Below are 26257 nucleotides of genomic sequence, written 5' to 3' on the forward strand. Positions count from 1 at the left end.
TGCTGGGGCTGGAGGAAGCCGCTGTCCTTGAAGAGGAAACTGCATGCACAATAACAAGTCACATGGCCAGGGGAGGGGGCTTCCTGTTTCCCGGTCCCTCCCAGGCTGGCCTTGGGCAGCCCAAGGCCTGAGCGGGCAGTGGCCAGAGTGACCCCAAGAGTGTCCAGGGACTCGTTCCTCTGACCAAGATGCCCCCAGAAGAACAGAGCAGTTGAATGGGCTGAGGGGACCAAACCCCAGGATTGGGTACTCTGGCTCAGGAGAGCCCTGGGGAGGAGAGGGGACTGTTAAAGTCTTGGTCCCAAGCCCAGATAGGGGAGAGAGGGGAGCAAAGAGGTAGTGAAAAATAAAGGAGGCAGAGGAGAGGGAAGAGGTCAGGGCAACCTTGAGAGGTAGTGAGCTGCCTGTCAAGGGAGGCATTCAAATGTGCCAAATCCACATTGATAATTCCGGATCCTTTTGGAGAAGGGAAATCAATGCCCATTTCACAGAAGAGGAAATTGAGGCTGTAATTTACTTTAAGCTGAGATCAGGCTGTGGTTTTGGTGGGTGAGGAAGGAGAAGGAGTCAGAGGACACCGATTTCTGGATAATGAGTGCCAGGGCCACACGGCCCAGAAGCCGGCGAGGGAGGCACGCTCTGCCCGTAAGTGTCCCCTCTCCTTGCCACATCTAGCTCTGAGAGACCCCAGGACCCAGACCTGCCTGGCTCAGAGCTCAGTCCTACGGATTATTTGCAGGGTGAGCTGGACCCTGTGGCAGAGAGTTCAGAGGAGGCTGAGGCAGCCAACAGGAGCTCTGAGCTGGGCCCGGTGCCATCTCAGGATAGCTGCAAGCCAGAGTTGCTGGGCCCTGAGGCAGAGGCCAAAGGGCAGAGCCTGGAGAGCAGGTAAGGTCTGATTGGTCCGTTTCCCCCACTACGGACCGGGCACATCTTTCCGACCTATAGATCTTCTATGACCCTTCCATGGGTCCCACTGCCCTAAACCTGACTTTTAAGACCCTGCATAATGCAGTCCTATCCTCATTACAAAGCCCCTGGCTGCCAGCCACCCCTAGATGACCCCATTTCCAGAACTTTCCGTCTCTCACCTCTTCACAGGACTGACAAAGAAGTTGATGGGGACTCTAGCAGGGGACCAGCCGTAGCCCCCGAGGGGCCCCATGAGCCTGTTGAGGAAGCCCACCAGGCCCCAGGGGCAGCCCCACGAGATGGGGAGACTCTCCTCTCTGGATTTGGAGCCCCCGATGTGTTTCAGACTCTCCAGCAGGCTCTGAGCTCCCTGGAGGCAGCCGCTGCTGCCTGGCGCCGCCAGCCCCCAAGCTGTCCTGGGCCAGCGGAGGCAAAGGACAGAAGCGAGGGGGAACCGAGGCCCTGCTTGGAGCAGGAGGGGGCTGGGGGTTGCCAGCGGGAGGCAGCCCGGTTGGCTGAAAGGAATGCCTGGCTGCGTCTGGCCCTGGGCAGCCGGGAGGACGAGCTGAACCGCACACAGTCTTCACTGAAGGTCATTCAGGCTGAGAAGAAGATGCTGCAGAGAGAGGTGAGTGGCGCAGGCCTGCCTCCCAGGGATCCCTGAGTGAGGAAGGAGGCAGGCCTGGCATAGGACACATTCAATCATTTGTTCATTTGTAAAACTTTATGGAGCCTTGGCTGCTAAACCCCAAACGAAGGTTCCTTGCAGCCTTAGTTAAAGTGATCAGGGAGGCCCACTTGAATGAAGACCACAGAAGGCAAGGGAGGAGCCATGCAAGGATCCGCAGGAAGAAAGTTCCAGGGAAAGGGAACAGCATGTGCAATGAATCTGAGGTTCAAGTGTGATTGGTGTGTTAAGAGAAGAGTGGGGAGGCCAGTGTGGAGCTGAGTGGGAGGAGACATGGTTATGGAGGTGACAGGGCCTTGTGGCCGCAGGGAGGACTTGAGCTTTTGCTCTGAGTGAAGTGGGAGCCACAGAGGGTTCTGAGCAAGCAAGGGTACAGACTTGATGCAAGCGCCCTCTGGTGGCTATGACAGGAACAGCTAGTGGAGGAAGAGGGTGGAGGCACTGGTCCAGAGATGCAGTAGTGAAAGCTGTGGAGATAGAGAGAAGTGGGCAGATTCTGGGTGATGTTGAAGGAAGAGCTGGCAGGTATGGGTGTGAAAACTAGAGAGGGGCTGAAGATGAGTTGGGAACCTGGGAGACCGGGAGCGAGACATCGGGAAGCTGCAGGAGGGGCATGTTTGGTGAAGGGGAAACCAGAGCTCTTTGGACCCTGATGAGCTCGAAATGCCCTGAGCCATCCACATTGGGGCCACTAAAGAGACAGTTCTATGTCCGAGTCCAGAGCTCAGGGATGTCAGGGTGAGAAGGATACAAGTGGTGAGACTTGGGGCTATAGGAGCCCAGCACAAGGATTAGGGCCCATTTCCTGGCCGGGAAAGATTAAGTCTTTTTTTTTTTTAAAACACATCCCATACCCCATGCCTCTGGCAACCACCAATCTGTTCCCTGTATCTGTGGGTTCAATTTTTAAATTTTGTTTTATTTTAGACTCTATATATAAGTGATATTATATAGTATTTGTCTTTATCTGGCTGATTTATTTCACTTAGCATAGTGCCTTCAGGGACCATCTATGTTGTCACAAATAGCAAGATCCCTTATTTGTTATGGCTGAATAATATTTCATTATATATATATCCATTCATGAATATATACATATATTTATATATATGGATGGATCCACCAATCCATCAATGGAGACTTGGTTGCTTCCATGTCTTGGCTATTGTAAATACTGTTGCAATGAACGTGGTGGTGCAGAAGTCTTTTCAAGTTAGTGTTTTGGTTTCCTTCAGATAAATGGAATCTTTGGGATTCCCTGATGAAGCTGGAGCCCTTTCCTGCTCCCTCCTGTGACCAGGCACACTGCTCAGGCAGTGGTTCCAGAAATGGAATTGCTGGATCTTATGGTAGTTCTCTTTCTCATTTTTTGAGGAACCACGATACTGTTTTCTGTAGTGTCTGCACCCATTTACAATCCCACCAACAGTGCACGAGGGTTCACTTTTCTCCACACCCTCAATAACACTTGTTACCTCTTGTCTTTTGGATGCTGACCATTCTAAGTGATGTAAGGTGGTATCTCATTGTGGTTTTGAGTTGTGTTTCCCTAATGATTAGTGATGTTGAGCATCTTTTCATGTACCTGTTGGCCATCTGTATGTTTAAGGAAAGAGAAATCTCTGAGTGGCTGAGTGACTTGCCCAAGGTTGTATGGTGAGGGATTTGGCAGGATGCGTATCTCAGGGTCCTGCCTTCAAGCTGGGGCTCTTGCCACTGCCCCAGGATAAGTGTTAGGGAAAGATGGTTGGAGCCCCTAGACCCCACATTCCCCCACAGGTCCAGGAGCTTCAGGATTCCCTGATGAGGCTGGAGCCCTTCCCTTCTCCCTCCTGTGACCAAGCACGAGGCTCAGGCAGTGGTTCCAGCAGCTCTGGGGTAGACGGAGAGACCTGGGGCACTCAGGTGAGTGTGGAAAGCTAAAAATTCTGATCTTAAGATCCTTAGGGTTTGGGGAAGTAAGACTCAAATCACTGATCATGTGTTCCAATAGCTTCTGGGTCAGAAAAGGCCTAAACCCATGATGCTGGGCTTTCAGTGACAATCTGGGTGAATCAGTTCGCCTCCTTCTGGCAGGATCCCTTCTCCCTGGCTCACCCCCTACTCCGGCGCCTCCAGAGTGATTCCAGCACCCAGATACTCGGACCTCTCCCCACCCAGCCCCTTGCTCCTGAGATGCACATCATAGAAACCCAGATGGGGCAGCTCCGAGGGTAAGAGCCACAAATGCTGAGCTCATAAGGGCACTGGTGCCTCCCAGCTGGGATAGAAAGGCAGGAGTCTGGAGCTGGAGTGGGTTGGGGGTGGGGGAGGGTGGAAATCAATTGAGTCCTAACTGCCCTTCAAGGCCTCTCACATTTCCTCTTTCCCACCTCCGGAGGCAGGAACATTGAGAAGCTCAAATGCTTCAACCGTCTGCTGTCGGCTGTGCTCCAGGAATACAAGGGCCGATGTGAGGGCCTCAGCATGCAGCTGGGCCAGCGGGAGGCTGAGGCCACTGCTCTGCGTCTGGCCTTGCAGTATAGGTCAGTGCATTTCGCCCATGATAATATCACTGACTGGGAAGCATCCTCAGAGGATGGCCCCAATCTGCAGAGGGAGACAGGGCCCTTGCAGGAAAGTGCTTTCCCTCACCATGGAAACTGACTTAAAGCAATTTTAGTCCAAAAGCACTGAAGGAGTTTACAAACACCCTGTGGTGGAGGTGAGGGGAGAAGAGAGGGGCCCTGGAACAAGTGGGGATGTCACCTCCCCAGCAAGATGGGTGTCCTGGAGTGCTCAGAACTGCTGTCCCACAGTGAACACTGTGAGGAGGCATATGGGGCCCTCCTCACTCTTCGGGAGGCAGACTCAAGAGCAGGAGAAGAAGCCTTCATGGGTGACTTGGAGGTGGCTGAGAAGGAAGCTCAGAGGCTGCTAGTGCAAGAGAAGGCTGCCATGGACGGAGGGACACTGCAGGATCCACATCCAAGGTACCCCTGGGAACCGGGAGGGCCAGTGAGTAGGGCTCTGATTGGAGATTGGGCTCTCAGAACTGGTCCCATGTTAGGGGTTGGCATGGCTCCTGTAGTTGGCATGAGGCCTGCTGGAGTTGGCTGGTTGCTACTCAACAAAATCGGCACGGTGGTGACAGCCACTGGGCTTGGTGTAAGACCAGCAGGGTTGGCATGAAGATGGACAATGGTGCCCACTGATTAAGGGGGTTGGCATGATGCTGCCTAACAGTTTTGGCAAGTTGAGTGATGGTGCCCATTGGGTTGGCGTGACGGCACCCACCATGATGGCATAAGTGACGGTGTGCATTGGCGTTATTCATCACTGTTGGATGATGTTGCCCATTGGGTTGGCGTGACGGCACCCACCATGATGGCATAAGTGACGGTGTGCATTGGCGTTATTCATCACTGTTGGATGATGTTGCCCATTAGGGTTTACATTATGGTGCCCCCATGTTATTTTGACTGTGCCCACCATAGATGGCATAGGAAGGATGCATCATGGTCAATAAGACAGAAGAGGATGGAGCCCACCAGGTCTGGCATGGAGGTAGCACAACCAGGCCTGCCCGTGTTGACATAGGCCCCTCTTCTGTTTCCCATAGCCCCGAGGGCAGCAGCGTGGATAGGCCCACACCACAGGAGGTAGCTGCCCAGCTCCAGGGCTATGTCCAGCGTCTCCAGGAGCGCCGTGCTCTAGTGAAGATTCCCCCAGAGCCTGGTCCCCCATTGGCACCTATATCCACTGTGCCCCACGCGGAAGCCATGGTGCAGGCCATTCTGGGGACCCAGCCTGGCCCAGCCCTGCCCCGGCTGGAGAAGATGCAGATCCAGCAGGACCTGGCGGCCACACGGGTACACATGGGCTGTGGTCAATGTGTCAGTCTTTCCTGGTGGGACCAAGCCGTTTGTTGAGTCTGAGAGAGATGTGATTCCAGGACCAAGTGTAAGGGAGAGTTTTGCTTGTCTGCGGGCAAGCTTCCTGAAGGGAGGCAAATGGGAGCTGGGGTTCTGAGGGATGAATAGGAATTTGTCCTCTGGAATTCAGTTTCTTGTAAGACTCCAAATCTGGCTTTCCAAAATGCCTCTCCTATGGAAAAGAGATAGGCGCAGGCCATAATCTAGGGTATGTAGCCTGGCGTGAAAGAGCTGAGGTTCTGAATTTGGAGAAACTCCAGACACTCCCCCTGAGCTGCTACTTGACCTTGTCTAAGATACTTGCTCTCTCTGAACTGCCATTTCTACAGTTGTTGTTTTTATGAGAGAATATTTCCCATCAATCTAGATCATAGTGAGGGTTTGCATTCTTGCCTGACCAGCCCTCCGGGGGTGCTTCCTAGAGCCTCAGTTTCCCCAGCAGTTGACCCGAGAGGCACAAATTCTCTGCCCGCTCCTTGATCTCTCAGGAGACCCTGGCAGACCTGATGCTGCGGCTACAGCTGGTGCGGCGAGAAAAGCGGGCTCTGGAGCTGCGGGAGGCTGCCCTCCGAGCCCAGGGTCCAGCCCATGTGCTCCTGCTGGAGCAGCTGCAGTGGGAGAAGGCACAGCTCCTGACTGGTGGGGCCAGCAGTGGCGGAGACAGCAGTGGAGGTGGGAGCAGTGGGGACGAGGAGGAGTGGTCCCAGGTGAGTGGCTCTGCCTGGATCTGGTAGGGATAGCAGTATACTACTGGTGATGTGGTCCTGGTTAATCATAGCCTCCCTGGAGCCTCAGTTTCCATTTTTTTGCACAAAAAAACAGAGTTGAATGTTTAAGTTGCTTGTCAGAGTTCACGCCTGTACTTTGGGCTTTTCTTCCTTGAGGGGATTGAGCCCAGTAAGTCCCAAGGGATTTCATGTCTTCCACTCAAACCTGTGCCTCCTTCTTCCCACCCCCAGGCTTATTCATACTCCCCTCTCTCCCTTCAACAGCATTCATCCACACTTCATCTCTTCCCAAATTTTGACTCCAGCTTCCTCCCTGAGGCTCTCCTTTTTGCCACTTAGTGTCTAATAGTATCTATTCTCAGCTTAAAGCCTTAGCAGCTTCTGGAACCCTATTTTGAATCATCTCTTCTACCTAAGTCCTTGACATCCTGTAGGTCGAAGCTCAGATGTCACCTCTTCTGGGAAGTCCTCCTGGACTGCCTTAAAATGAGATCCTCTATTATTTACTTTCCTTTTTAGGGAGTAATTGTACCCCTATTGGGGTATCTCACCAGACTGGCAGCTCTGTGAGGGCAGCGGCTGTGGCTACCACAGTCCAGGTGATTTCAATGTCCAGCTTGGGCTGAGCACACACACAACCTAGACCAATGTCACTGCCATCCCTTCTGCCTCCCACAGGGCCCTCCTGCTGTCCCTGGTGGCAGCAGGGGTACTGATGGAAGCCAAGGGGGAAAAGTGCAGGACCCAGGGGACCTGGCCCAGGAACTATCAGCGTCACTCACCCGGTATGTGTCAGAGTCCTGGGCTGGGAGATATGCAGCCTGGGTAAGGGGAATAGGTGAGAGCCTGTGGGTGTGTTTTATACAGTGGAGGGCTGTGTGTACACTTGTGTACAGTTGTGTTCACATAGGAGCATCTTGGGCAGGTGGGTGAGAGGAGGGAATGAAGACAGGATTTGCTCTGCCTGTGAGCCCCTCTCCATCCCTGTACCAGGGCTCTGAGCCTGCGGGAGCAGCTGCAGTCTCTGCGGGAAGAACTAGAAGAGGTGGCTCAGAAGGGGCGAGCCAGACGTGCTCAGAGTACTGAACTGAACAGTGATTTATGCAGAGCTCACAGGTGGGTCCCCATGTAACCTCAGAAGAATCTCTGGCTCTCTCTGAGCCCCTGTGTGTGACAGGTTCAATCCATTTCACACCTCCCCTGTTGCCTGATGTGTATCAGCCCCTGCTGAGTGATGCTGGGATCCCAGGAAAACCCAATCTCAAAGAGCTCCCATCTGGGACTGGGAGTACATAGGCCCTATCTTGGGCAGAATGGGGGGGGGTGGCTATTTTCTGGCTCAACCTCTTACCCACCCAGTGCCCTGGTCATGGCATTCCGAGGTGCCCACCGGAAGCAGGAAGAGCAACGGCGGAAGCTGGAGCAGCAGGTGGCACTAATGGAAGCCCGACAGGCAGAGGAGCTGGCAGTGCTAGAAGCCACAGCAAGGGCCCTGGGGAGGCCCAGACTGCCCTGCCGACCTCCCCGGCCAGGGGAGACCTTTCTGTAGGCCCTGCTCTGGCCGTGTCTGGACATGCCAGATAGTTCTGGCAGGTCATGTCATAAATTGTCCTGGAGTAATGTTATGTCACATGGCATGACTTTGCATGTTGAGATGTGTTCAGTGTGATGGGGGCTGGTGTGCCTGGGTGTCTGGGGCCTGATGGGGGCTAGCCAGGCATTTGAGAAAAACTTGGTATCTTTGGCCTGACACCATGTGGCATGTGAAGACATGTCAGCAGGGTCATGCTGGAAGTGCTTGGGCTGTGGGGACAGGATCCCCAGGGCTGGCTAGGGGGATTCAGGGTTCAGTGAGGTGACTAGCCAGAGCTGAAATTCCAGCCCTCATCTGTCTTCAGAAGCCCAGGGCAGAGTCCTCTGGGGTAGGGCACATCTTCCCTGCCCAGCACATTCCCAGGGAGATGCTGGGTTTGGCATGGCAGATGCTCCCAAGAGGAAGATACCCATTGCCCAGAAAGAAGACTGAGGCCTGAATGGTTCAGGGTTTGGAACATTAGCTGGAAGAGCATCACTCCCACAGTGGAGGTGGGGGAGGAGGAATCAGAGGTGGCTTTGGAACTTACATTCTAAGAATGTGGACTTAAGATAAAGGGCTCCTGGGTGGCGATCATAGCAAAGGGAAAAAAACCCAACAATCAGGAACTCAGAGAGGTGCTAATGGCGGGCAAGGAGGCACACTGCGGCCCTCGAGGGCCTGGATGGCCCCTGGCTAGGCTGAGAATTTGCTTTCACCTGCCAGAGGTGGGAGCTATGGGAGGTGTTAATATCAGATTAACAGCAGACAGCTGATTAGCATGTTATTTGCATATGCCACACCCCTCACCCTTCCACTCGGGTCTGGCAGGGTTGGAAAGGGGGGCTGGGCACGATCCAGTCACCCCGGATTAGTGGCCAGCTGTCCCCTCCTGGGCGGTAGCTGAAACCCAAGACGGGGATTAGAAAGATTTTCATTCCCAGCCTGGTGGCGGCGGTGGTGGTGGTGTTTCCAGGCGGTACCTGTGCAGGTGTGTGTGGCGCTGCTGCCTCTCGCAGCGGAGGGCAAGGCTGGCCTGACGTCGGCGCTAGTCAGCCGCCCAGAGTCAGCCTGGTCCTCCTGACCCATAGACGCCTCGGGAAGCGCTGGGGCTGGTGACCTTCGAACAGCACCGAGGCTGGGTTTGAAGAAAGCAGAAAAAGTCAGGCGGGCAAGGTCGCCCGGGGTGGAGCAGAAGAGCCGACTTTGCCCACCTTTGGTCCCTCTTCTGCCCCAGGGATCCAAGAGTGACCTTAGCCCCGAGTCCCCTCAGGCTCCCCGTGGAGGAGGCGGGGGCCCAAGAGGAGACAAGGTCACCTGTTGGAAGGTGGAGAAGGAGTTCGCGCTGGAGGTGCGGGCGGGAGCTGAGGCCGCTGTTGGGGAGCGGGCGCCGGTTCCCAGGCCGCCGGGGGCCGGGTTTTGCGGTTCCCACGGGTGCTCCCGCGGCAGATGGGCCCAGGCCTCTTTGTCCCCGGTCCGCCGCCGCTGCAAGGTCAAAAGTCACCTCGGGGCCGCGGGCAGGGGTCAGGAGGGCGGGGCTGGACCTCGACCGCCCCACCAGGGCCCCAGGGGATGCGGTGACGGTGGAGCTACTGGGAGGGGGCGGGGCGGCCGCTGAGGGGTTGGATCAATCCAAGGTTCTGGAATCTGCGGCAGACCTTCTCCCCAGATCACTGTTTAGGAGCCCCCCTCCCTCAGACTTGTGTCCCTCAAACCTCAGTTCCCTGCCCTCTTCCTTCTCCAGCCTCCCTCTGACTCCATCCCCCCCGAGCCTTCTCTCCTCTACAAGTCTCCCTCTGTCATCTCTTCTCTGAGACACCCCCCCCCCAAATCCCCCAACCAAGGATCCTGGGAAGTCCAGACCAGGGACCTACGGCTCCTGTCCTCACCCTAAATATCCAGCTAACGCCCCCATATTCCCAGGCAGCCCCAGAAACAAAGGGCTCTCTCTAACCATCCAGGCCCTTTTCCCCCAGAGTGGCTTACAGGCCAGAGAACTATAGTCAGACCCATGGAAAGTCCGTGCTTATGTCTAACCCTAGTCCTTCTTGCTTTCCATACTTGCTAAAAACCTCCCCTACTTCATACCCAGCCAGACCTTCCCTGGGAGTGCCAGAGGCCCCACGGCTGGGCATGCATTGACTGGCTTCTCTAGAACCTTGATATCCTCAAGTGCTGCATGATCTCCAAGCATCTCCTGCCCTCACCAAGGAGGGTGCCCCCTCAGATGTCTTCTAGAAAGGGAATACCTTTTCCCAAGGACGCTCCCTGAGAAAAGAAGGTGTAGGAGCCCATGGGGGCAGAGGGCACTGCTCCTCTTCAGACAGCCTTCAAAGGCCCAGCCACGTGTCCTCGTGTCCAGCTTAGCCCAGGGCAGGGTGGGAGATAAGGCAGGGTGCCTGGCCCTGCAGGACTCCAAGGTGAAAGGTCACTGCAGGAAGGGCTTTTCCAGCCGGTTAAAAGTTAACAGGCTCAGAAACAGAGGCTAAGGTTTCCTTGCTCAGGGAGGCTAGGGGGCATGCAAAGGGTGCTTAATAAATACTGGCCACCCCTGCCAGGCTCCTGTGGGTGAGGCCCAGGGTCTTGGGGGTGACCTGGCAGCTGGGAGTCTCTGGGGGAGCCTGGAAGAGACATCTGTAGTCCGGCCGGCCGCCAGGCCAAGCCCTTTCTGTAAAGCACAGAAAGAAAAGGAAATTAAAGGGGAATGGGGGCAGGCCCCAGCAGGGGTGGTGGGCATTCCCGTTGCCTCCAGCCTGGCTGGGCGGGTGGGCGCCCTGCCCCCAGAGGCCTGAAAATTCTGGCGAGGGGCCCCCTGACCTCGCGCCCCCGCCGGCCACAGACCACAACATCCCTTCCCCCCGGAGGTTCCGAGCACCAGGTGTTAGCCTAAGCAGAGAATAGGTGGGGTGGGGGTCGGACGCAGCGACTTTCTGGAAGAGGAAGCAAACACAATCCATCATGCAACTGTGCAAAGAAATGCCCCAGGGTGTGCGTGTGTGTGTGTGTGTGTGTGTGTGTGTGTGTGTGTTGCGCAGGGGCGTGCCCCCCGTTGCAACTGGCCCCCCATTATTGCTTCTGCCGGGAATGCAAGGGGTGGTGCCGAGGGGCGCCTCGAGGGCGGTTGAACGACACAACGTCCAAGGCCGGAGGTGGAGGGGAGGGCCTTAGAGAGACATCTTGGCGAGGCTGAGGAAGGGCAGAGGGCAGCAGTGGCCCAGGCTCCCGCCGCGGCCCGGCAGGGGTTAAAGCTGGAACGGGCCGAGGGCGGGGGTGGGAGGGTGGGGGAAGGGGGAGGGGAAAGAGGGAGGGTCAGGGCGAGCGGCCCCGCGCTCCGCCCTCGCCCCTCCCGCCGGCCCGGGCGCCGGGCGCCGCGCACGGCCACCCATGTCCTTATAAGGGCGGCCGTCGCCGGGGCAACGAGCGCCCGCCCCCAGCCCGCGGCGCGCGCCCCTGCCCCCGCCCCCGCCCCCCGCCCGCCCCGCGAATGGAACGTTGTGTGTCAAACCGGCCGCAGCGCGAGGCCGGCGCGCGGGGTCGGCGGCAGCGGCGAGAGCGAGGCTCGGGCCCAGGCGCAGGCCCAGGCCGGGCGGGCGCGGCCGCAGCGGGGGCGGCAGCTCGGGAAGCGCCGGCCCGCCGCCCTGCAGGCCCGGAGCGGCCGCCGGGGGCCCGGGGGACTCGGGGGGCGCGGTGACCAGCCCCGGCGCGCGCCCGCTGCCCCTCCCCCCCGCCGCGGGCGGCCGCGCAACTTGCGGCCAAACTTTCCCCCCGGCCTCCCGCGCTCGGATGGCAACCCGCTAAGTTGGCCGCAGCCCTCGGCGGAGCGGCGGCCAGGCCAGAGGGCGCCCCCAGCGCAGCCTGGGCCGGGCCATGGCCCATGCTCCCCCGCCGGGGCCCCAGGGCGGCGGGGCGCGAGTCCCCAGGGCCCCCGGCCCGCACCTCTAGCGCGCCCCCCCGGCCCCGGGCCCGGCCCCGCGCACGCGTGGGAAAGTTGGCCTGGAACCGGCCCGACCAGTTCCGCCCGGGCGCGCGGACCGGCCGCAGGAAGTTGCTGCAAAACTTTTTTGGGGGGTGCAGCCGGGTGCCCCCCGCGCGCCGGGGCCGGATGCGCGCCGGGTAGGGTCCTCCGGGCCGAGAGGGGTGCCCCGAGGGAAGAGCACGGAGGGGGCGCCCCGGCCCCGCTGCCCTGGGGCTATGGCCATGGTGACCGGCGGCTGGGGCGGCTCTGGCGGCGGCGGCGACACGAACGGCGTGGACAAGGCAGGCGGCTACCCGCGTGCCGCGGAGGAAGACTCGGCCTCACCACCCGGCGCCGCCAGCGACGCTGAGCCTGGCGACGAGGAGCGGCCGGGGCTGCAGGTGGACTGCGTGGTGTGCGGGGACAAGTCGAGCGGCAAGCACTACGGCGTCTTCACCTGCGAAGGCTGCAAGAGCTTCTTCAAGCGGAGCATCCGCCGCAACCTCAGCTACACCTGCCGGTGAGCCCCCTATCAGCGCAGGGCCGCCGGGCATACAGTCCCGGCCTGGGCCGGGCCTCTGACCGCCTCGGTCACCTTGGGCCTGGCGCTGACCTTCCCTGGGTCTCTACTCCCCCTCTGAGATAGGGGCACAGCTCCCTCTTCCCCTTTTCCATTGCATTCCATTCCAGGATTGTGTATACAGTCGGCGCTGTATCGATGCAGGTCCCCCCATCAGGTGGTCCCTTGTGGCTTCCGTCCCAGTTACTTGCTTATCCTCCCTCCCTTTTCCCTGGAGAGGGGTCAACTCCGCGGAGGGAGAGGTCGGGGGTTCTGTCAAGGGTGGGACCCTAACTCCAGGGCATTCCTTCTCTTCGGAATCTCGGCGCGCGGGGGACCCCGCGGGAATCGAACGTGGAACTTGGACTGTGGAGCTCGCGGCGTCCAGGGGCCATTGTCTGCGGCCGCGCGGATCGATACGGCGCGCCCTTGGGGTCAAATATCACTTCCAAAGTCGCTCTGGCCACTGAGGCGGCCGCGGGAGCGAAACTGGGATGGCACAGGGCGGCCTTCTCATGGGGGCCCCTGCTGTGGGGGTAGTTGGGCCTGCCCATGGGGGGAACCCCTCCTGGGCTCAAGCTGGGCCTTGGGTCACCGGAAACTGCTGCTCGAGGTCCGGGAGGGTGGCTGGATGGGACCGCATCTTGGCAGCTCCACCCCTCCTCCCAGCCAGGAGTGGGTGCGGACCTGGGCTCCTGGAAAATCCCTGAAACTTTCGTCGGCTCTGAGGCAGGGTGGGGGTGAATGTTTCCAAGAAAGAGCCCTGGGCTGTCCTAGGTTGGAGCCCCCACTGACAGGGCGTGGCCTTATTAGCTTCTCTGGTTGGTGCTGGGGCATTGAGTCTGGGGGAGAAGGCGCTGGCATTGGGTTTCCAGCCCAGGGCCCCCTTTTCCACCACTCTTTGATGAGCATCCTTTCATTCCATTGACAAGCCCCTACTTCCCATTCCCGATGAACCTGCGTGGGCTCTGCAGAACCAGTAGGGAGAGTGCCATTTTCCAGAAAGGCAAAACTGAGGTCTAGAAAGGTCCTGGTGCCTGCTCTAGGTCACCTAGAAAGAGACCTAGCCCCAGTTGGGATTTAGCTAGGGGAACTGTGTGGTTGGGAAGGAGGGTGCCTTTGAGTCTGGGTCAGGATATTTCCAGGGAGAGCTGCTGATGGAGTGCTTGTTGACAAGGCCACTGGGCGGGGCCCTGGGCACCTGAGGCAGGAGTTTGGCCCCAGGTCCAGCGTCAGGGCCTGTCTGGGGTGGCTGTGTGTGGAGGGGAGCTGGCTTACTCCCTCCTGAAGTGCTAACTGGGCCATCAGACTTTGGCCTCATTCTTGCTGCTAGAATAACTGCCTGCTCTCTGACCAGGTCTTCAGGGAGGGCAGGGGAGGGGCTTAGGTCGTCTGGGGGTCCCAGAGGCTCCCTGAGAGCTGGGGCAAGGAGCACCAGGAGAGGTGGGGCATGGGGAGGGGGACATTGGGGCTGGCAGGCTTTTCAGAAGGTCTGTGCTGTGGGACCTAGTGAAGTCACCGCTCCTCTCTGAGCTTCAGATTAATTCAGCAAAGTCCTCTCAGGGCTGAGCCTGGGTGGTTTGAGGCTGGCCCCCTGGAGAGACCCCAGCTCCAAGCCCAGCCTTCATCCAGTTTGAAGGAGACACAGTGAGACACAGATGTCCCTAGCCTGTGGGGTCTGGGCTGGGCCAGAGGGAGGGATGATCTGGGTTCCCAGGAAGGAGCAAGGAACTCTGAGGGTCAGAGAGGGCTGCCTGTTGGAAGGCCACAGGAGTTGGGCCTTGAAGCTTGAGGGGTTTGACAGGTAGAAGAGGCAAAGGGCTGTCTTGCAGAGAGTGTGGCTTTAGCAAACACTCAGGTTTGGGGAGCAGTGTTGTTAGATGAGACCACCCAGGCTTGGGAGAAGTTAGAGCTGAGTGGGCCTGAAATGCTGGACTGAGGGTGATGGGGAGCCATGGCGGGTCTGTGAGCAAGGAACGGCTAAGATCAAATTGGACCAGAAGCCAGAAACCCTGAAAGAAGGCCAAGTTGAGCTGTGTGGTTGGGCCAAGCATGTGCTCTTTAGGTGGGATAACAGGTAGGACTTACTCTTTCCCCATCTGGAGGGACAGAGGATCTGTCCTGACCCTGCAACTGGGGAAGTTGAGGCAGAAGGTTTAGGGCCTCCCCTGAGGTCAGAGGATTCTGAGTCCAGCCTCTGCCTGGCTGCCTGGCTGCCTCAGGCCTAGTCGTTTCCACCCGGCTGCCCAGGACCCTCCCACTGCCTGCCTGCTGAGCTTTGTTCTGGTTCTGCCTGAGCTCCCTCTGCCTTAGCAGGGCCTCTTCCTGGGGGCTTGGGCTGGGTGGTGGGCAGAGGCCTGGGCTCAGAGGCTGGCGCTGTGGGACACAGGCACTCAGAGGCCCTCCAGAGCCTCAGCTCTCCTAAACCTGCCATTAGGACCTGCCAGCTGAGGTCTGGGTCTTGACATCCTCTCCTCCTCTCCTCTCTCCTTATTTCTCTAGAATGAGTGCATCCCATATAGAGGTGGTCTCTGGCCTCCCATTTCCAGATGAGGAAACCAAGGCTCACTGTAGAAGTCAAATATGTTTGATTTTTAACTTCAAGTGTTTGTTTTACTCTGTGACTGTCTCTGGGTACCCTCTTGGTACCTGGCTGGGACTCTAGGCTGTCTACCCCTGACCTGGGCCTCAAAAGGCCTGGGGCCCAGGGTGGAAAGAGAGAGGGAGCAGGGGCCAAGGGGAAAAGGTGCTGGGGACATTTGAAGAACAAGGGCCTGAACCTTCCTGCTTGGGACTGACCTTGGACATGAGCTCACTGCCTCACAGGGTGGGGCCACCTGGAAGAAGCAACACAGTCCCCAAGGGCTGCCCAGAGGAAGCTTCCTGGGCTCAGTTAGGAGTTGGAAGTTCTTTCCAGAGGAGGGGTTTGGGATCTTAAAGGGGGATACAGGATTTCATTCATTCATTCATTCATTTATTCATTCATTGGCAGTGGCCATGTGCAGGGTGATAATGCTGGGTCCCCACAGAGGACTGGCCCTGGCCTGGCCCCTTAGCTCACAAAGCCCTGCTCCCTGACCACATTCTTTCTCTACTCTCACATTGCCCTTGGGTCAAAGACCCTGTCCCTTGGCCTGACAATGACCAAGTCAAATGAGCCCATCTAGGCCTCCATATTTTGGCATTTCCAACCTTTTGTTGTCATTACACTCTCTGCCTAGAACTGCCTCTCCAGTCACCTGGGGAACTTCTGTTCATCCTTCAAAACCCAGTTCCAGCCTACCCTCCCTGGTTTTGTTGCTAATCTACTTTGCCACAGACTGCTCTTCGTCTGTCACCGTTCACCCAAGTTGTCTTTTCCTCTTTGCACACTTGCCACTTCGGAGCCACCTGCTGAGTGTGGGTTGGGTGGGACATTGGTGGTCCTCAGGTGCAGCCTTTAAAGAGAGCTTACAAGGTGGCTCCAGGAGCAGGATGTGGGTGTCACCTTATGGTGGCCTCTGCATGCCCACAGGTCCAACCGTGACTGCCAGATCGACCAGCACCACCGGAACCAGTGCCAATACTGCCGCCTCAAGAAGTGCTTCCGGGTGGGCATGAGGAAGGAGGGTGAGTACACGCGGGGGTGGAGTGGGCAGGCAGTGAACAAACGACCTGCCCTCCGCTCCCTCTCGGGGTCTGGGAGCTGTGGAGGGCGGGCTCTGGCGCCTGCTAACCTCATTACCACCGATCTTGACATCCCGTGGGCCTGGGCCTGGGCCTGACCCTGGGCTGGAGGAATCCAATTATCCATGGCTGCCTGGTGGCTGCGGCAGAGCTGGGAATGTAAGAGACTCCCCGACTCCACCCCACATTAGAACTGTTCTCCTCCTTGCCCCGCCCCAGTTCCTCCCCAAGCCACTTGGACTGGGGTGGCCCTGACACCCCAGTGACCCTCCTGCCCTCTAGCCTAGACACCACTTTTTCTGAACAAGGATGTAGTTTTTTATTTGATTTGCTTTTCCTCCACCCTCCCCCCTCCACCCCCTGCCTTGTGTTTGCCCAAGGCAGGAACTCACCCGATTAAGGCAAAGGGCAGCTTACCCTTCTGCCTGACCTGGGTCACGGGGAGCCAGAGGGAGGCCCAGCTTCTTGTCCCTGCCCCAGGGACTTGGGTGGACACATGTGGGGCAGCTGAGTCTAGAACTCCACCAAACACTCTAGAATTCAAGTGGGACCCAGAGACTTCCACACAGAGCCGTTGAGAGCAGAATGTGGCCTACTGAATGAGCCCGTGCTAGACTTCATGCCTGGACTCTCATGGGCCAGGCCTGCAGTTCTTCCCTGCATCTGCCCTGAATCTCTTCTGCTCTAAAGTTGGTTTCTTCTCTGCTGGGTCACTGGAAGAATCTGGGAATTCTTCGCTCAGAGTCTTTCTCTTAAGATTGTCTGATCACTCCCTTTAGCCATTTTAAGTTTGGGGGTGATTCTTTCCCACCCTGCAACCTGCATTTTGCCTCCACTTGTTGATTTGACCTAAAATCCTGATGTATGTCAAATCAGGGTCACAGCTCTCCATAGTATCTGGGTGGAAATAATAATCTCAGCTCATGCCCCAAGCACAGCCCTATCTCAGGGTCTTTGCACAGGCTGTTCCCTCTGCCTGGAATGCTCTTCCCCTAGATAACCTGCATGGCTTCCTCCCTCACCTCCTTTAAGATTTGCTCAAACAACACCTCCTCAGAGAAGCCCTCCTGATTACTCTTCACTTTCGCCCCTTTATTTCTTGCCATTCTGTCTTGCTGTATAACTTACCTACTCCTGCATCAGGATATCTGCTCCTCAAGGTCAGAGACTTCTGTCTGACATATCCCCAGTGCTCAGATCAGGTCCCGGAACACAGAAGGGCCTTAATAAATGTTTCTTGGCTTGAATTACTGTCCATTTAGCTCTTATGTGCCAAGTGCTGTTCTAACCCAGTTAGATACGTGCTCATTTAACTCAGTGGTTGGTTTCATCATCATTATCATTAACTGCATTTTATAGGTGGGGAAACTGAGTAGAAACCAGAGAGGTGAGACCATTTGCCAGTGTCAGAGGGCAGTAGAATGGTGGTTGGGAATTTGAACCCAGGCAGTCTGGGCTGAATGAGGCAGAAGAGCTGGGGATGGGGCTCTCAGGAAGCAAGAACAGTAAGTGCAAAGGCCGTGAGGTGGAAACCTGACTTGGTGATGGAGGAATGGTGAGGGTGGGGTTTAGAACTAAATGGGTCAGGGGTTGACTGGTGGGATTCATTCTTGGGCCTTATCCAGCTACACCCATTTGACAGCTGATCCTGAGACTTGGAAGTCACATGGAGCAAGGCTTGAACCCAAGCCCTTGGTTCCCGGATCAGCTCCACTGGCCCCTGGCTCCCACTTGCGCCCCCCCTCCCCATCTGCTTCATGGTGGTTTGACTGGGAGTTCATGGAGGTGATGAGACAGGGCACACTGCCTCATTAAAGCTCATTAATTAGTCTCTGTCTGGCACCCAGCCCAGTCGGCCCCTCTACCCCGCCCACTGTGGCACAGGCCAGGCTGGCATAAGGCCAGCCCTCTTCCTCTTGGTGCCTCAGCTTCCCTCTTCCCACCTGCCTCATCACAGGGGACACTGGCCAGGGTGAGTAATTGGCCCTACTCCCACTCATACGCAAGGCTGCTGATGGAATCATGTGTTTATTGAGCACCTACTACTGGCCAGAACTCTACTCCAAGCGCTGGGGTCACTGCAGAGACCAAGATGAGACCTGCTCTTGGGAACTGGGACCTGCAGGCTGGAGCTGGGAGGTAGAGAAGTATCGCACCTCCATAGAAAGCTCAGTGTGCAGCCCGTACTGATCACGTGTTTTAGGGGTAGGCTGGCCCTGGGCCTGGAGTCCCAGGAAGGTGCTCCCTCCCTGGTCTCATGCTCAGTTCTTGAATCCCTGTGATTGACAGATGAGGGCATGACTGCCTCCCTAGCTGCCAGGGGAGCTCACTCAGTCCAGTAGGGGTCCAGGTATGAATCAAATTAGCCCTCACCTAGTGGTCCCATTCCTACCTGGGAAGGTCCCCCCAAACCCCCTTCTCTGCAGGAAGTAAGAGTCAGGTGGTAGCAGGACATGCACTCAGGTTGAGGGCACAGGGCAGAGCAAGGTGGGGCCTGCAAGACCTTGGCCTCTGTCCTCCCAACAAGCTTTGCACCCGTGAGGGGGGTGAGGGGCTTGGAGGAGAGGGGGCTGAATGACCCTCTGATAACTTTATCTCCTCCCTTTATTCCTCCCTACCCGCCCCCCATGACTCTCTCTGGGTACCCACTTTCCCCCTCATTCCTTCCTCCCTCTTCCTCACACCCCATTCTCCCCTCTCTGGTCGCCTCATGTTCCTCAATCCCCTTCCTGTCCCATTTTCATCATTCCCTCTCTCCCATTTCCTGACTCCGCTCATCTCCTCGCCCCTCCTCCATCCCCTCCCCTCCTCCTCCCCGTCCCCATTTCCCGCTGGGGGTGAATACCTCCCTTACCCCTCACCCCCATATGCATCTTCCCCTCGCAGCGGTGCAGCGCGGCCGCATCCCGCACTCGCTGCCTGGCACCGTGGCAGCCTCCTCTGGCAGTCCCCCGGGCTCGGCGCTGGTGGCGGCCGGCGGAGACCTCTTCCCGGGACAGCCTGTGTCGGAACTGATCGTGCAGCTACTGCGCGCCGAGCCCTACCCGGCGGCGGCCGGCCGCTTCGGCGCGGGCGCGGCGGGAGCATTCGGCACAGGGAGCGGCGCGGCGGGCGCGGTGCTGGGCATCGACAACGTGTGCGAGCTGGCGGCGCGGCTGCTCTTCAGTACTGTGGAGTGGGCGCGCCACGCGCCCTTCTTCCCCGAGCTGCCGGTGGCCGACCAGGTGGCGCTGCTGCGCCTCAGCTGGAGCGAGCTCTTCGTGCTGAACGCGGCGCAGGCGGCGCTGCCCCTGCACACGGCGCCACTGCTGGCCGCCGCCGGCCTGCACGCCGCGCCCATGGCCGCCGAGCGCGCCGTGGCCTTCATGGACCAGGTGCGTGCCTTCCAGGAGCAGGTGGACAAGTTGGGCCGCCTGCAGGTCGACTCGGCCGAATACGGTTGCCTCAAGGCCATCGCGCTCTTCACGCCCGGTGAGATGTGCTGGATGGGGGAGTGGGACTGTTCTGCGGCCTTGGGGAGGAGGGAGTGACCTAGATCTTGACCCTGGCCCCCTTAGCTCTCCACTCGTTGACCCACAGTTAGCCAGACTGCACGTGCCTTGAGTGCTGATGGGGGACAGTGGAGGAGGTGATGCAGGTAGTGTGACACCTTGATGTCCCCACCCCCTGATCCTAAGTCTCCTCAAGAACTTTTTGATCCAGGTCTGGACCTGTGACTCAGGTCCCCACGGCCACTCTTCCTGATTCCCAGGCTCCCTGAGACCCCCACCATTCACCCCTCATCAAGATGCTCTTCATGCTCATGGGCACTGACAGCAGAACGACAGGTGGGGGGATGCGGGAGGGGAGGTCCCCCACCTGGTTCTGGTCCTCACTCTCTGATCTGCCCTCCTTAGACCCTCTGACCCTCTACTGCCAAATTAAGGTGCTCTTTCTGTTACTGACCACTTATGGAGAGCTGCCAGCAGGGTGCTCTGCCACCTGGTTCTGGGCTTCCCTGGGCCCTCCACTCTGCTGGGCACCCAGACCTGCCCAGACTCCCACTCTGCCCCCTGGCCAGCCCCCATGGCATGCCCCGCCCCTCCAGATGAGCTGGATTGGGCTTGAGTGTGGCTCGGAGGTTCCTCCCACCGAGAGGCAGGACTTGGGGCGGGGCCGCTCGAATTCCTTCCTTGCTGTTAGTAACCATCCAACCTCCAAAGCCCTACTTTATTCAAGGGACTGGTGGAGTAGCTGGCTCTGCACTCTGGGAGGCTCCAGGTCCCACTAGGTGTCTCCTGGGGCCAGATATGCAGGAACCAGACCCAGGCTACTCTGGGGGGTGGCTTTCATCCAATAAATATGGCTTTGCCCTTCCTTATTTCCGCAGACTTTCGCTGCACCCTCACATTCATGGGCCTCCATTTAGATGCTTTCACATTCACTCAAATTGCTGGCTTCTCTGGGGTGTCTGAATACCCACTCTAGGCTTTGCTTTCCTCCCCAAGTCCCCTCCCCAGCCCCCAGCCCCCTCTTCCCCTTGAGCTTGATTAGAACTTGTCTCCCTGCTAAATCCCTTAGTTGGGGCCCTTCAAGCCTTGAAACATCATTGTCTGTGCCCCTGTGTCATCATCCTCGGATGAGGCTGCCTTAATCTCTCTCCAGGATTAGCACTGCCTTAGATAGCCCCATTTGTGCCCTGGGCCCCCACCTCCCACCTCCCGAGTGCCCTCCTTCTGTACCAACAGCCCTGAGTGGTGCCCCCCAGTCAGCCCTGCGCTCTTGTGTCCTCTCACCACCTCCTCTTCTGACCTTTCCCTTGTCCCCCCAGATGCCTGTGGCCTCTCAGACCCAGCGCATGTGGAGAGCCTGCAGGAGAAGGCACAGGTGGCCCTCACTGAGTACGTGCGGGCCCAGTACCCATCCCAGCCCCAGCGCTTTGGGCGCCTGCTGCTGCGGCTCCCTGCCCTGCGCGCCGTTCCCGCCTCCCTCATCTCCCAGCTGTTCTTCATGCGCCTGGTGGGCAAGACGCCCATTGAGACATTGATCCGAGACATGCTGCTGTCAGGAAGTACCTTCAACTGGCCCTACGGCTCAGGCCAGTGACTGGACAGGGCCGGGTCTGCAGACCTCAAGGGACACAGATGCTCAGGCCTCCAGCAGGGGGCCCCGGGCAGAGGACCCTGGCTTCCCTCCTCAGACTCCTATTTTTTAAAGACTGTGAAATGTTTGTCTTTTCTGTTTTCTAAATGATCATAAAACCAAAAAGAGACTGATTGTCTAGGCTCCAGCCAAGTCTTCCCCAGAACCCTTGGTCAAGATGAGGGGCAGGACTGAGGGTCCAATCCCAGGACAGCCTTGTCCCTCAGTGCTCCAGGCATGAACTCATGGTGGGGTTGGCTTCTCTGGTGTGATGGACAAAGTCCTGGCGTCTGGACTGGAGGGGCAGCCGCAGCCGGGCAGGGGTAGCGAGTGCCAGGCAGATCCTCTGGACACGTAATCCACGTTGGACACTACATGATGAATGAATCAAGGCCGATAATAAAGATGTTTCCTACCTGCACAGCTGCCATCATCTTTGTGAGGGGAGGGTGGGATGGAGGGTCCCCGACCCACTCCCAGCCATCTGAAACACCCATAACCTAATAATAGCCCTACTTGCTATTTCTGTTGGACAGTTTTGTGGGGAAACTGAGGCTGGGAGCAGGAGGAGACGGGAGGAGGCTGAGGGGGTGCAGAGGATAGCTGGTGAGTCTGCAGGAGGTGAGCTCAGCAGATGGACAAGCCCTGGACGAAACACTTTACTGTTTTCTTTGATTAGCTCTTAATCATGATGTCTGAGCCCCAGTGTCCTCGGGAGAAAGATCTGGGGCTAGTTCACATGATCTCAGGCTAGGCAGAGCCCTCCATTCCCCTGGCCACAGAGATTGCTTTAGGGAGGGCACATGGCCCAGAGCTGATCAATGAGAGTCAATGACAGGATTTGGTACTAGAAGGGTATAAAGCAAAGCAGAGCCAAAAGAAGATCAAATTTCCTAGGATGCTTTTGGAGCCCCTGGATCAAGCCATACCTGAAACCCTTGAGTGTTTCAGTTCCATGATCCCAGAATTCCCCTTCTGTGCCTGAACCAGTTTGAGTTTGGTTTCTTCTCACATGTAACTTAAAAACAAAACAAAAAACAAACAAACAAAAAAACTCCTGTTTTGGAGATTGGCATTTGGAAGGTGGGGACCTCTCAGGGCAGACTTTGAAATGTGGGCTTAATTGAGTTGATGTAGGGTAGGGTGATGCAGGGTACCAGGGAGCTTGCCATCCTGGCCTCAGAAGTTTGTGGCCCAGCTCAGTGGTGGAAAAGGCACCTATGGAATTTATTGCCAGGACTGTGGCTCTAGAGGGTGGGTAGAAAGGGCCCAGATAATTGTGGTGGGTGGCACCTCAGCCCTGACTGACATCTTATCGGGCAGAAACAAGCCCTTTATCAAAGATGCCCTTATAAAACAGTGAGGGAAGAACTCAGGTCTCATGCTGCAGATTGGGCCAGTGTTCAGCCCTAAGGCAGTCCCAATCCTCCAAAATGCTCCCCATTAGCACCCGTCTCCCCCGTATCTGTCTCAGAGGTCTGGAAAGATGGGGAGGAATGAATGAGGATCTATTATGTATGCCCTGTCCCCAAGAGGGAATTGGGAATGGGATGGAGAGGCTACCGGGCTTTCCCACTGGAGGCTGGGCTGGTTTCTGCCCTAGATTGGCGTTTTCTGAGATGAGATGTCCTGGGCATGTGAATGTATGTCCACCTTAGTTAGGCTGGACAGCAATGCCCCATTTCTCAGATTCATAGGACATCTGAAGACCGAGCAAGACCATGGTGCCTGCCCTGCTTCCAAACGGCCAGTGACTTGGATACCTGTCCAGGCCTAACTGTTGACTCCCACTTCTCCCACAAAACCCTACTCATGGCCTCTCCTGCAGGAAGACACACTGAGCTTCCCTAGTTGTTAAGACTGCTGTCCAGCTTTCCGTTATTGCTCTACCCCACGGAGCTCTTTTCCCTGAGGACGGGGGTTCCTTGAGAACTGATCCTGGGACTGAGGCTTCTGTGACCACTGGGCTGGCCCGGCCTTCCCTGCCTGCGCTCTGCCTGCCTGTTCCTGTCCTCTGCGGTTTCCCTGGGAGGCCAAGAGGCAAAGAAAGTAGCTGCTGGGCCACCATCACAGGGCCCCAGCGGAAGCCTGGTCTTACCTGTGCCCCACTCACTCTACCCAGGGCCTGACGCTGAGGGACATCAGAGGACCCTCCCTCAGGACTAGGTGCATGAAATGTACTCACACAGAGCCCGGTGTCAATCACTGTTCAGCCTGCAGTGCTTGGGGAGAAGTGGAGAATGAAGGGACCCATTATTTATCTGGGTCGATGTTGTGCCTCCTGCAGGACTCCTGGGCTGAGTCCGCCCCCTTCAGGCGGTTGGCAGCATTGCACCACATGAATTCTCCAGGACACTGCCCCTAGGGTCCTGGGCTGGTCTTCCCTTCATTACCTAAGCTGTGGAAACCCTTGGTCCCTGGGGCTCCCCTGTCTCAAGCCTGGCCAAGAAGGTGATGCTGGGTAACTGAGCTTCCCACTGGAAGGCCACATAAGGCTCTTGGAGGAGAGGGAGCCCCCTGGACAGACTAGGGTTCACAGCCTGCTCAGAGGCCCTGGACAAATCCCTCTTTTGGAACCTTCATTTTTTTTAACTCTGGCAAATGGAGAACAACTTTTTGGTGATTACAGGTGAAACCAGGAGTTTTAAGCAGCTGTACACAGTAGGCATTTAATAAGTGTTTATTCTGCTGAGATGGAACAGGACCTGCTTCCAGTGGGTGGGCTGAGATCTAGGGTCCCCATGGGGTCCCAGAAGAGGTTCTGGAAAGCCTTCCTTGAGGAGGGCCATCAGATCTGGGCCTCAAAGGCAGAGGCATTTGAAATCAGGGAAGGCTACCCCAAGTGGGGGAACGGGAAGAGCTAAGACCACGAGGTAGGAAGAGGAGTGTGGGCAGGGTGGAACCCCCACCTCGATGTTTCCCCCTGCCTGTGTCAGGATACTTAGAAGTACACAGAGCCCTCGCTGTCTCCTTGGTCATCGAACTTCTGGATCTGTGTCTTGAGGTGCCTTAGTTTGCCCTTCAGGTAGTGGCAGCGAGCCTGCTTGTCCAGGAAGCTGGGGTCCTGAGTAGGGTGAGAGTCAGGAAAGTCCTGTAGCAGTCTGATTTACGGCTCTCAGGCTGCTTGACACTTTGCTTTTTTCTCTCCGAGCCTCAGTTTTCCTTCCTTGAATCTGGGCACAAGTGTCCCAGCCTCATGGGAGAGTGTGTGTGTGCGCGTGTGTGCGCTCGGAATGGGGTGCAAAGGCCAGGCTGTAGGACTCAGGAGGCATGACTTACCATCTGCTTCTTCTCAAATTCCCTCCAGACACGGGCGGCAACATGGGCCTCCTTCTGTAGGGGGAAAGGAAGTGGGTGTTCAGGGAGCACAGAAACCAAGGAGGGATGGGAAAACTGAGGCTGAGATTAGACAAAGTGGACTTCAAGGGCTGACCTTGGCCCATGTGCTGTGGTGCCCGCCCAGCCTGGAGAAGGAAGAGGCCCAGGGATCTGGACCCAGTGGGAGGGCTGGGGTTGGGCTACCTGGATGGGCTGTAGGGTGGGGGTTTCCACCTGGGTGCTGACCTGGCTTCGGGGTGGGGGTAGTGAGTTCAGCAGGGCCTCCAGCTGCTGGAGCTTTGCCTGTGCAGAGCCCACCTCCTGCTGGAGCTCCAAGAACTCCGTGTACTGGTCCTGGAACACTGCAGCATAGCGGCTCCGATCCGTCTCACTGTTCACTGTTGGGTACTTACTACCGGGTTGAAAGAGGGTCGGAGAATGAGTGTGAAGGATCCCTCTCTCTCCCCCAGTCAGTGTAATTTGGGGTTTTTTTTGTCCATGTTGGGCTCCCTGCCCAAAATGCCCCTTTTCTCTTTTTACTATTTGGTAAACTCTTACTCACTTGTCACTTGGCAAAGTCCCAGCCTCAGTGCCCCCTCCCCTGTTCCCAGACATCAAGAACCACACGAAGGACACTCACAGTTCATAGTCAGGCACGGGATGGGGATGGGGCCTAGGGATATGCCCCCCAGGGTCGGCTCCAATAGACTTCTTGGTGCCCAGCAGAGGCAGGGAGGGAAGCTCGTCCTCAAATACAATCTTCTTGGGCCTTGACCTGTGCGCTCCGGGCTGGGGTTGGCACAGTGGGCGGGGCGCGCTGGATGTGAGGCCTCGAGGCACCAGTCGCTGCAGAAGCCGCAGGAATCATGCTTTGGAGTTAACAAGGGCATCGGAAAGGCGGGACCCCTTAAACGGGGGGAATGAATCCTTTGCCTAGGCTCGGCCTGACAGCACTCAGACTCACCGTGGGACCAGGGCCAGGCGGGCGGGCCTGCAGGTCCCCCCGGGAGCCGCGCGTCTGGCGCGGCTCCCGGGTGGGCATTGGCTTCGGGGCGGCGCCGCTCGGGCGTCCCCGGGCAGGTGGGCGTGTCCTGCGGGGGGAGTCGTGGCCCGCGCGTGGCGGGGGTGGTCGACGGGCGGCCTATGGACACGGGAGGAGGACGCTCATGGAGGCGGGTATAGTAGGAAGACGCGGGGAAGCGGCTCCCGGAGCGGCCCGCTCTCCACCCGCGGAAGCGTTTTCCAACTCCGCCCCTTATTTGCCTAGACGTACGCCATTGGCCTTCAAAGAACCCCAGACCGTGCCGCCGAGTGCGTAACCCGGAAGAGCGCTATGCAAATAACCCATTACGTCACCGCGCAGTCCAGGATTGGCTCATATTAACCCCAGCGCTGCCACAACCTGTCCCGCAGGGGTGTGTGGCTGACAGACACTGCCCCCGAGAAGACCCCCAGGATCTCCGGCCTGGCAGCGGGCCGTACGAACCACTCCAGCCCGGCGTCACCTGTCCCAGCGTCCGGGGCTCCGAGTCTGGGTCCGCTGCCGAAGAGGCGCTTGAGCCCCTGTTGTGCATTAACTACAGGCTGGAATCTACTGGCTGGGTCGCTCCGCAGGGCGCGGGCGGGGTCTGGCGGTATGGGGCGGGGTTGACGGTGAGGGGGCGGGGCCTGGCGAACCGGAAGTGGACCCACACCCTTGAAGCGCAGAGTCCAGCAGAGACCGCTGTCTGGTCTGTATTTGGGGCCGCTGACTTACCCTCTCTGACCCTCAGTTTGTCTGAAAAACTAGTGGTTTTGGAGAACTTGCACGTATCCATTTTCTC

General features: G+C 57.7%; 3 protein-coding genes across 4 annotated transcripts; 2 read left to right on the forward strand and 1 right to left on the reverse strand.

Moving 5' to 3' along the window:
* The first annotated feature begins 121 nt into the window (after positions 1–121).
* USHBP1 (USH1 protein network component harmonin binding protein 1) lies at positions 122–7862 on the forward strand. Its single transcript, XM_006199087.4, has 12 exons — positions 122–645; positions 740–888; positions 1102–1540; positions 3380–3505; positions 3677–3813; positions 3985–4125; positions 4399–4572; positions 5202–5451; positions 6003–6221; positions 6921–7027; positions 7236–7358; positions 7602–7862. Exons 1-12 carry the CDS (start codon positions 592–594, stop codon positions 7789–7791), a joined length of 2109 nt encoding a protein of 702 aa, XP_006199149.2. The 5' UTR covers positions 122–591; the 3' UTR covers positions 7792–7862.
* A 3427-nt stretch (positions 7863–11289) lies between these two features.
* Positions 11290–21537, forward strand: NR2F6 (nuclear receptor subfamily 2 group F member 6). 2 transcript variants are annotated; one of them, XR_012063158.1, is made up of 5 exons: positions 11290–12290; positions 15844–15938; positions 18882–19466; positions 19698–19822; positions 20806–20942. XR_012063158.1 is itself a non-coding variant. In XM_072947415.1 (4 exons), the coding sequence occupies exons 1-4, from the start codon at positions 12007–12009 to the stop codon at positions 21078–21080; spliced, it is 1239 nt and encodes a 412-aa protein (XP_072803516.1). In that variant the 5' UTR covers positions 11290–12006; the 3' UTR covers positions 21081–21537. The 2 variants fall into 2 exon arrangements, 1 of the variants encoding a protein (XP_072803516.1); XM_072947415.1 differs by lacking the exon at positions 19698–19822 and having other exon boundaries at positions 20806–21537.
* Positions 21538–23780: 2243 nt separating this feature from the next.
* Positions 23781–26065, reverse strand: OCEL1 (occludin/ELL domain containing 1). The gene is made up of 6 exons (XM_031689454.2): positions 25940–26065; positions 25399–25575; positions 25075–25280; positions 24681–24846; positions 24396–24449; positions 23781–24180 (listed from the first exon to the last, which is right to left on the reverse strand). Exons 1-6 carry the CDS (start codon positions 26006–26008, stop codon positions 24058–24060), a joined length of 795 nt encoding a protein of 264 aa, XP_031545314.2. The 5' UTR covers positions 26009–26065; the 3' UTR covers positions 23781–24057.
* Positions 26066–26257: the final 192 nt, after the last annotated feature.

This window comes from Vicugna pacos, chromosome 22 (genome assembly GCF_048564905.1).
Source record: "Vicugna pacos chromosome 22, VicPac4, whole genome shotgun sequence".
Classification (NCBI taxonomy): domain Eukaryota; kingdom Metazoa; phylum Chordata; class Mammalia; order Artiodactyla; family Camelidae; genus Vicugna; species Vicugna pacos.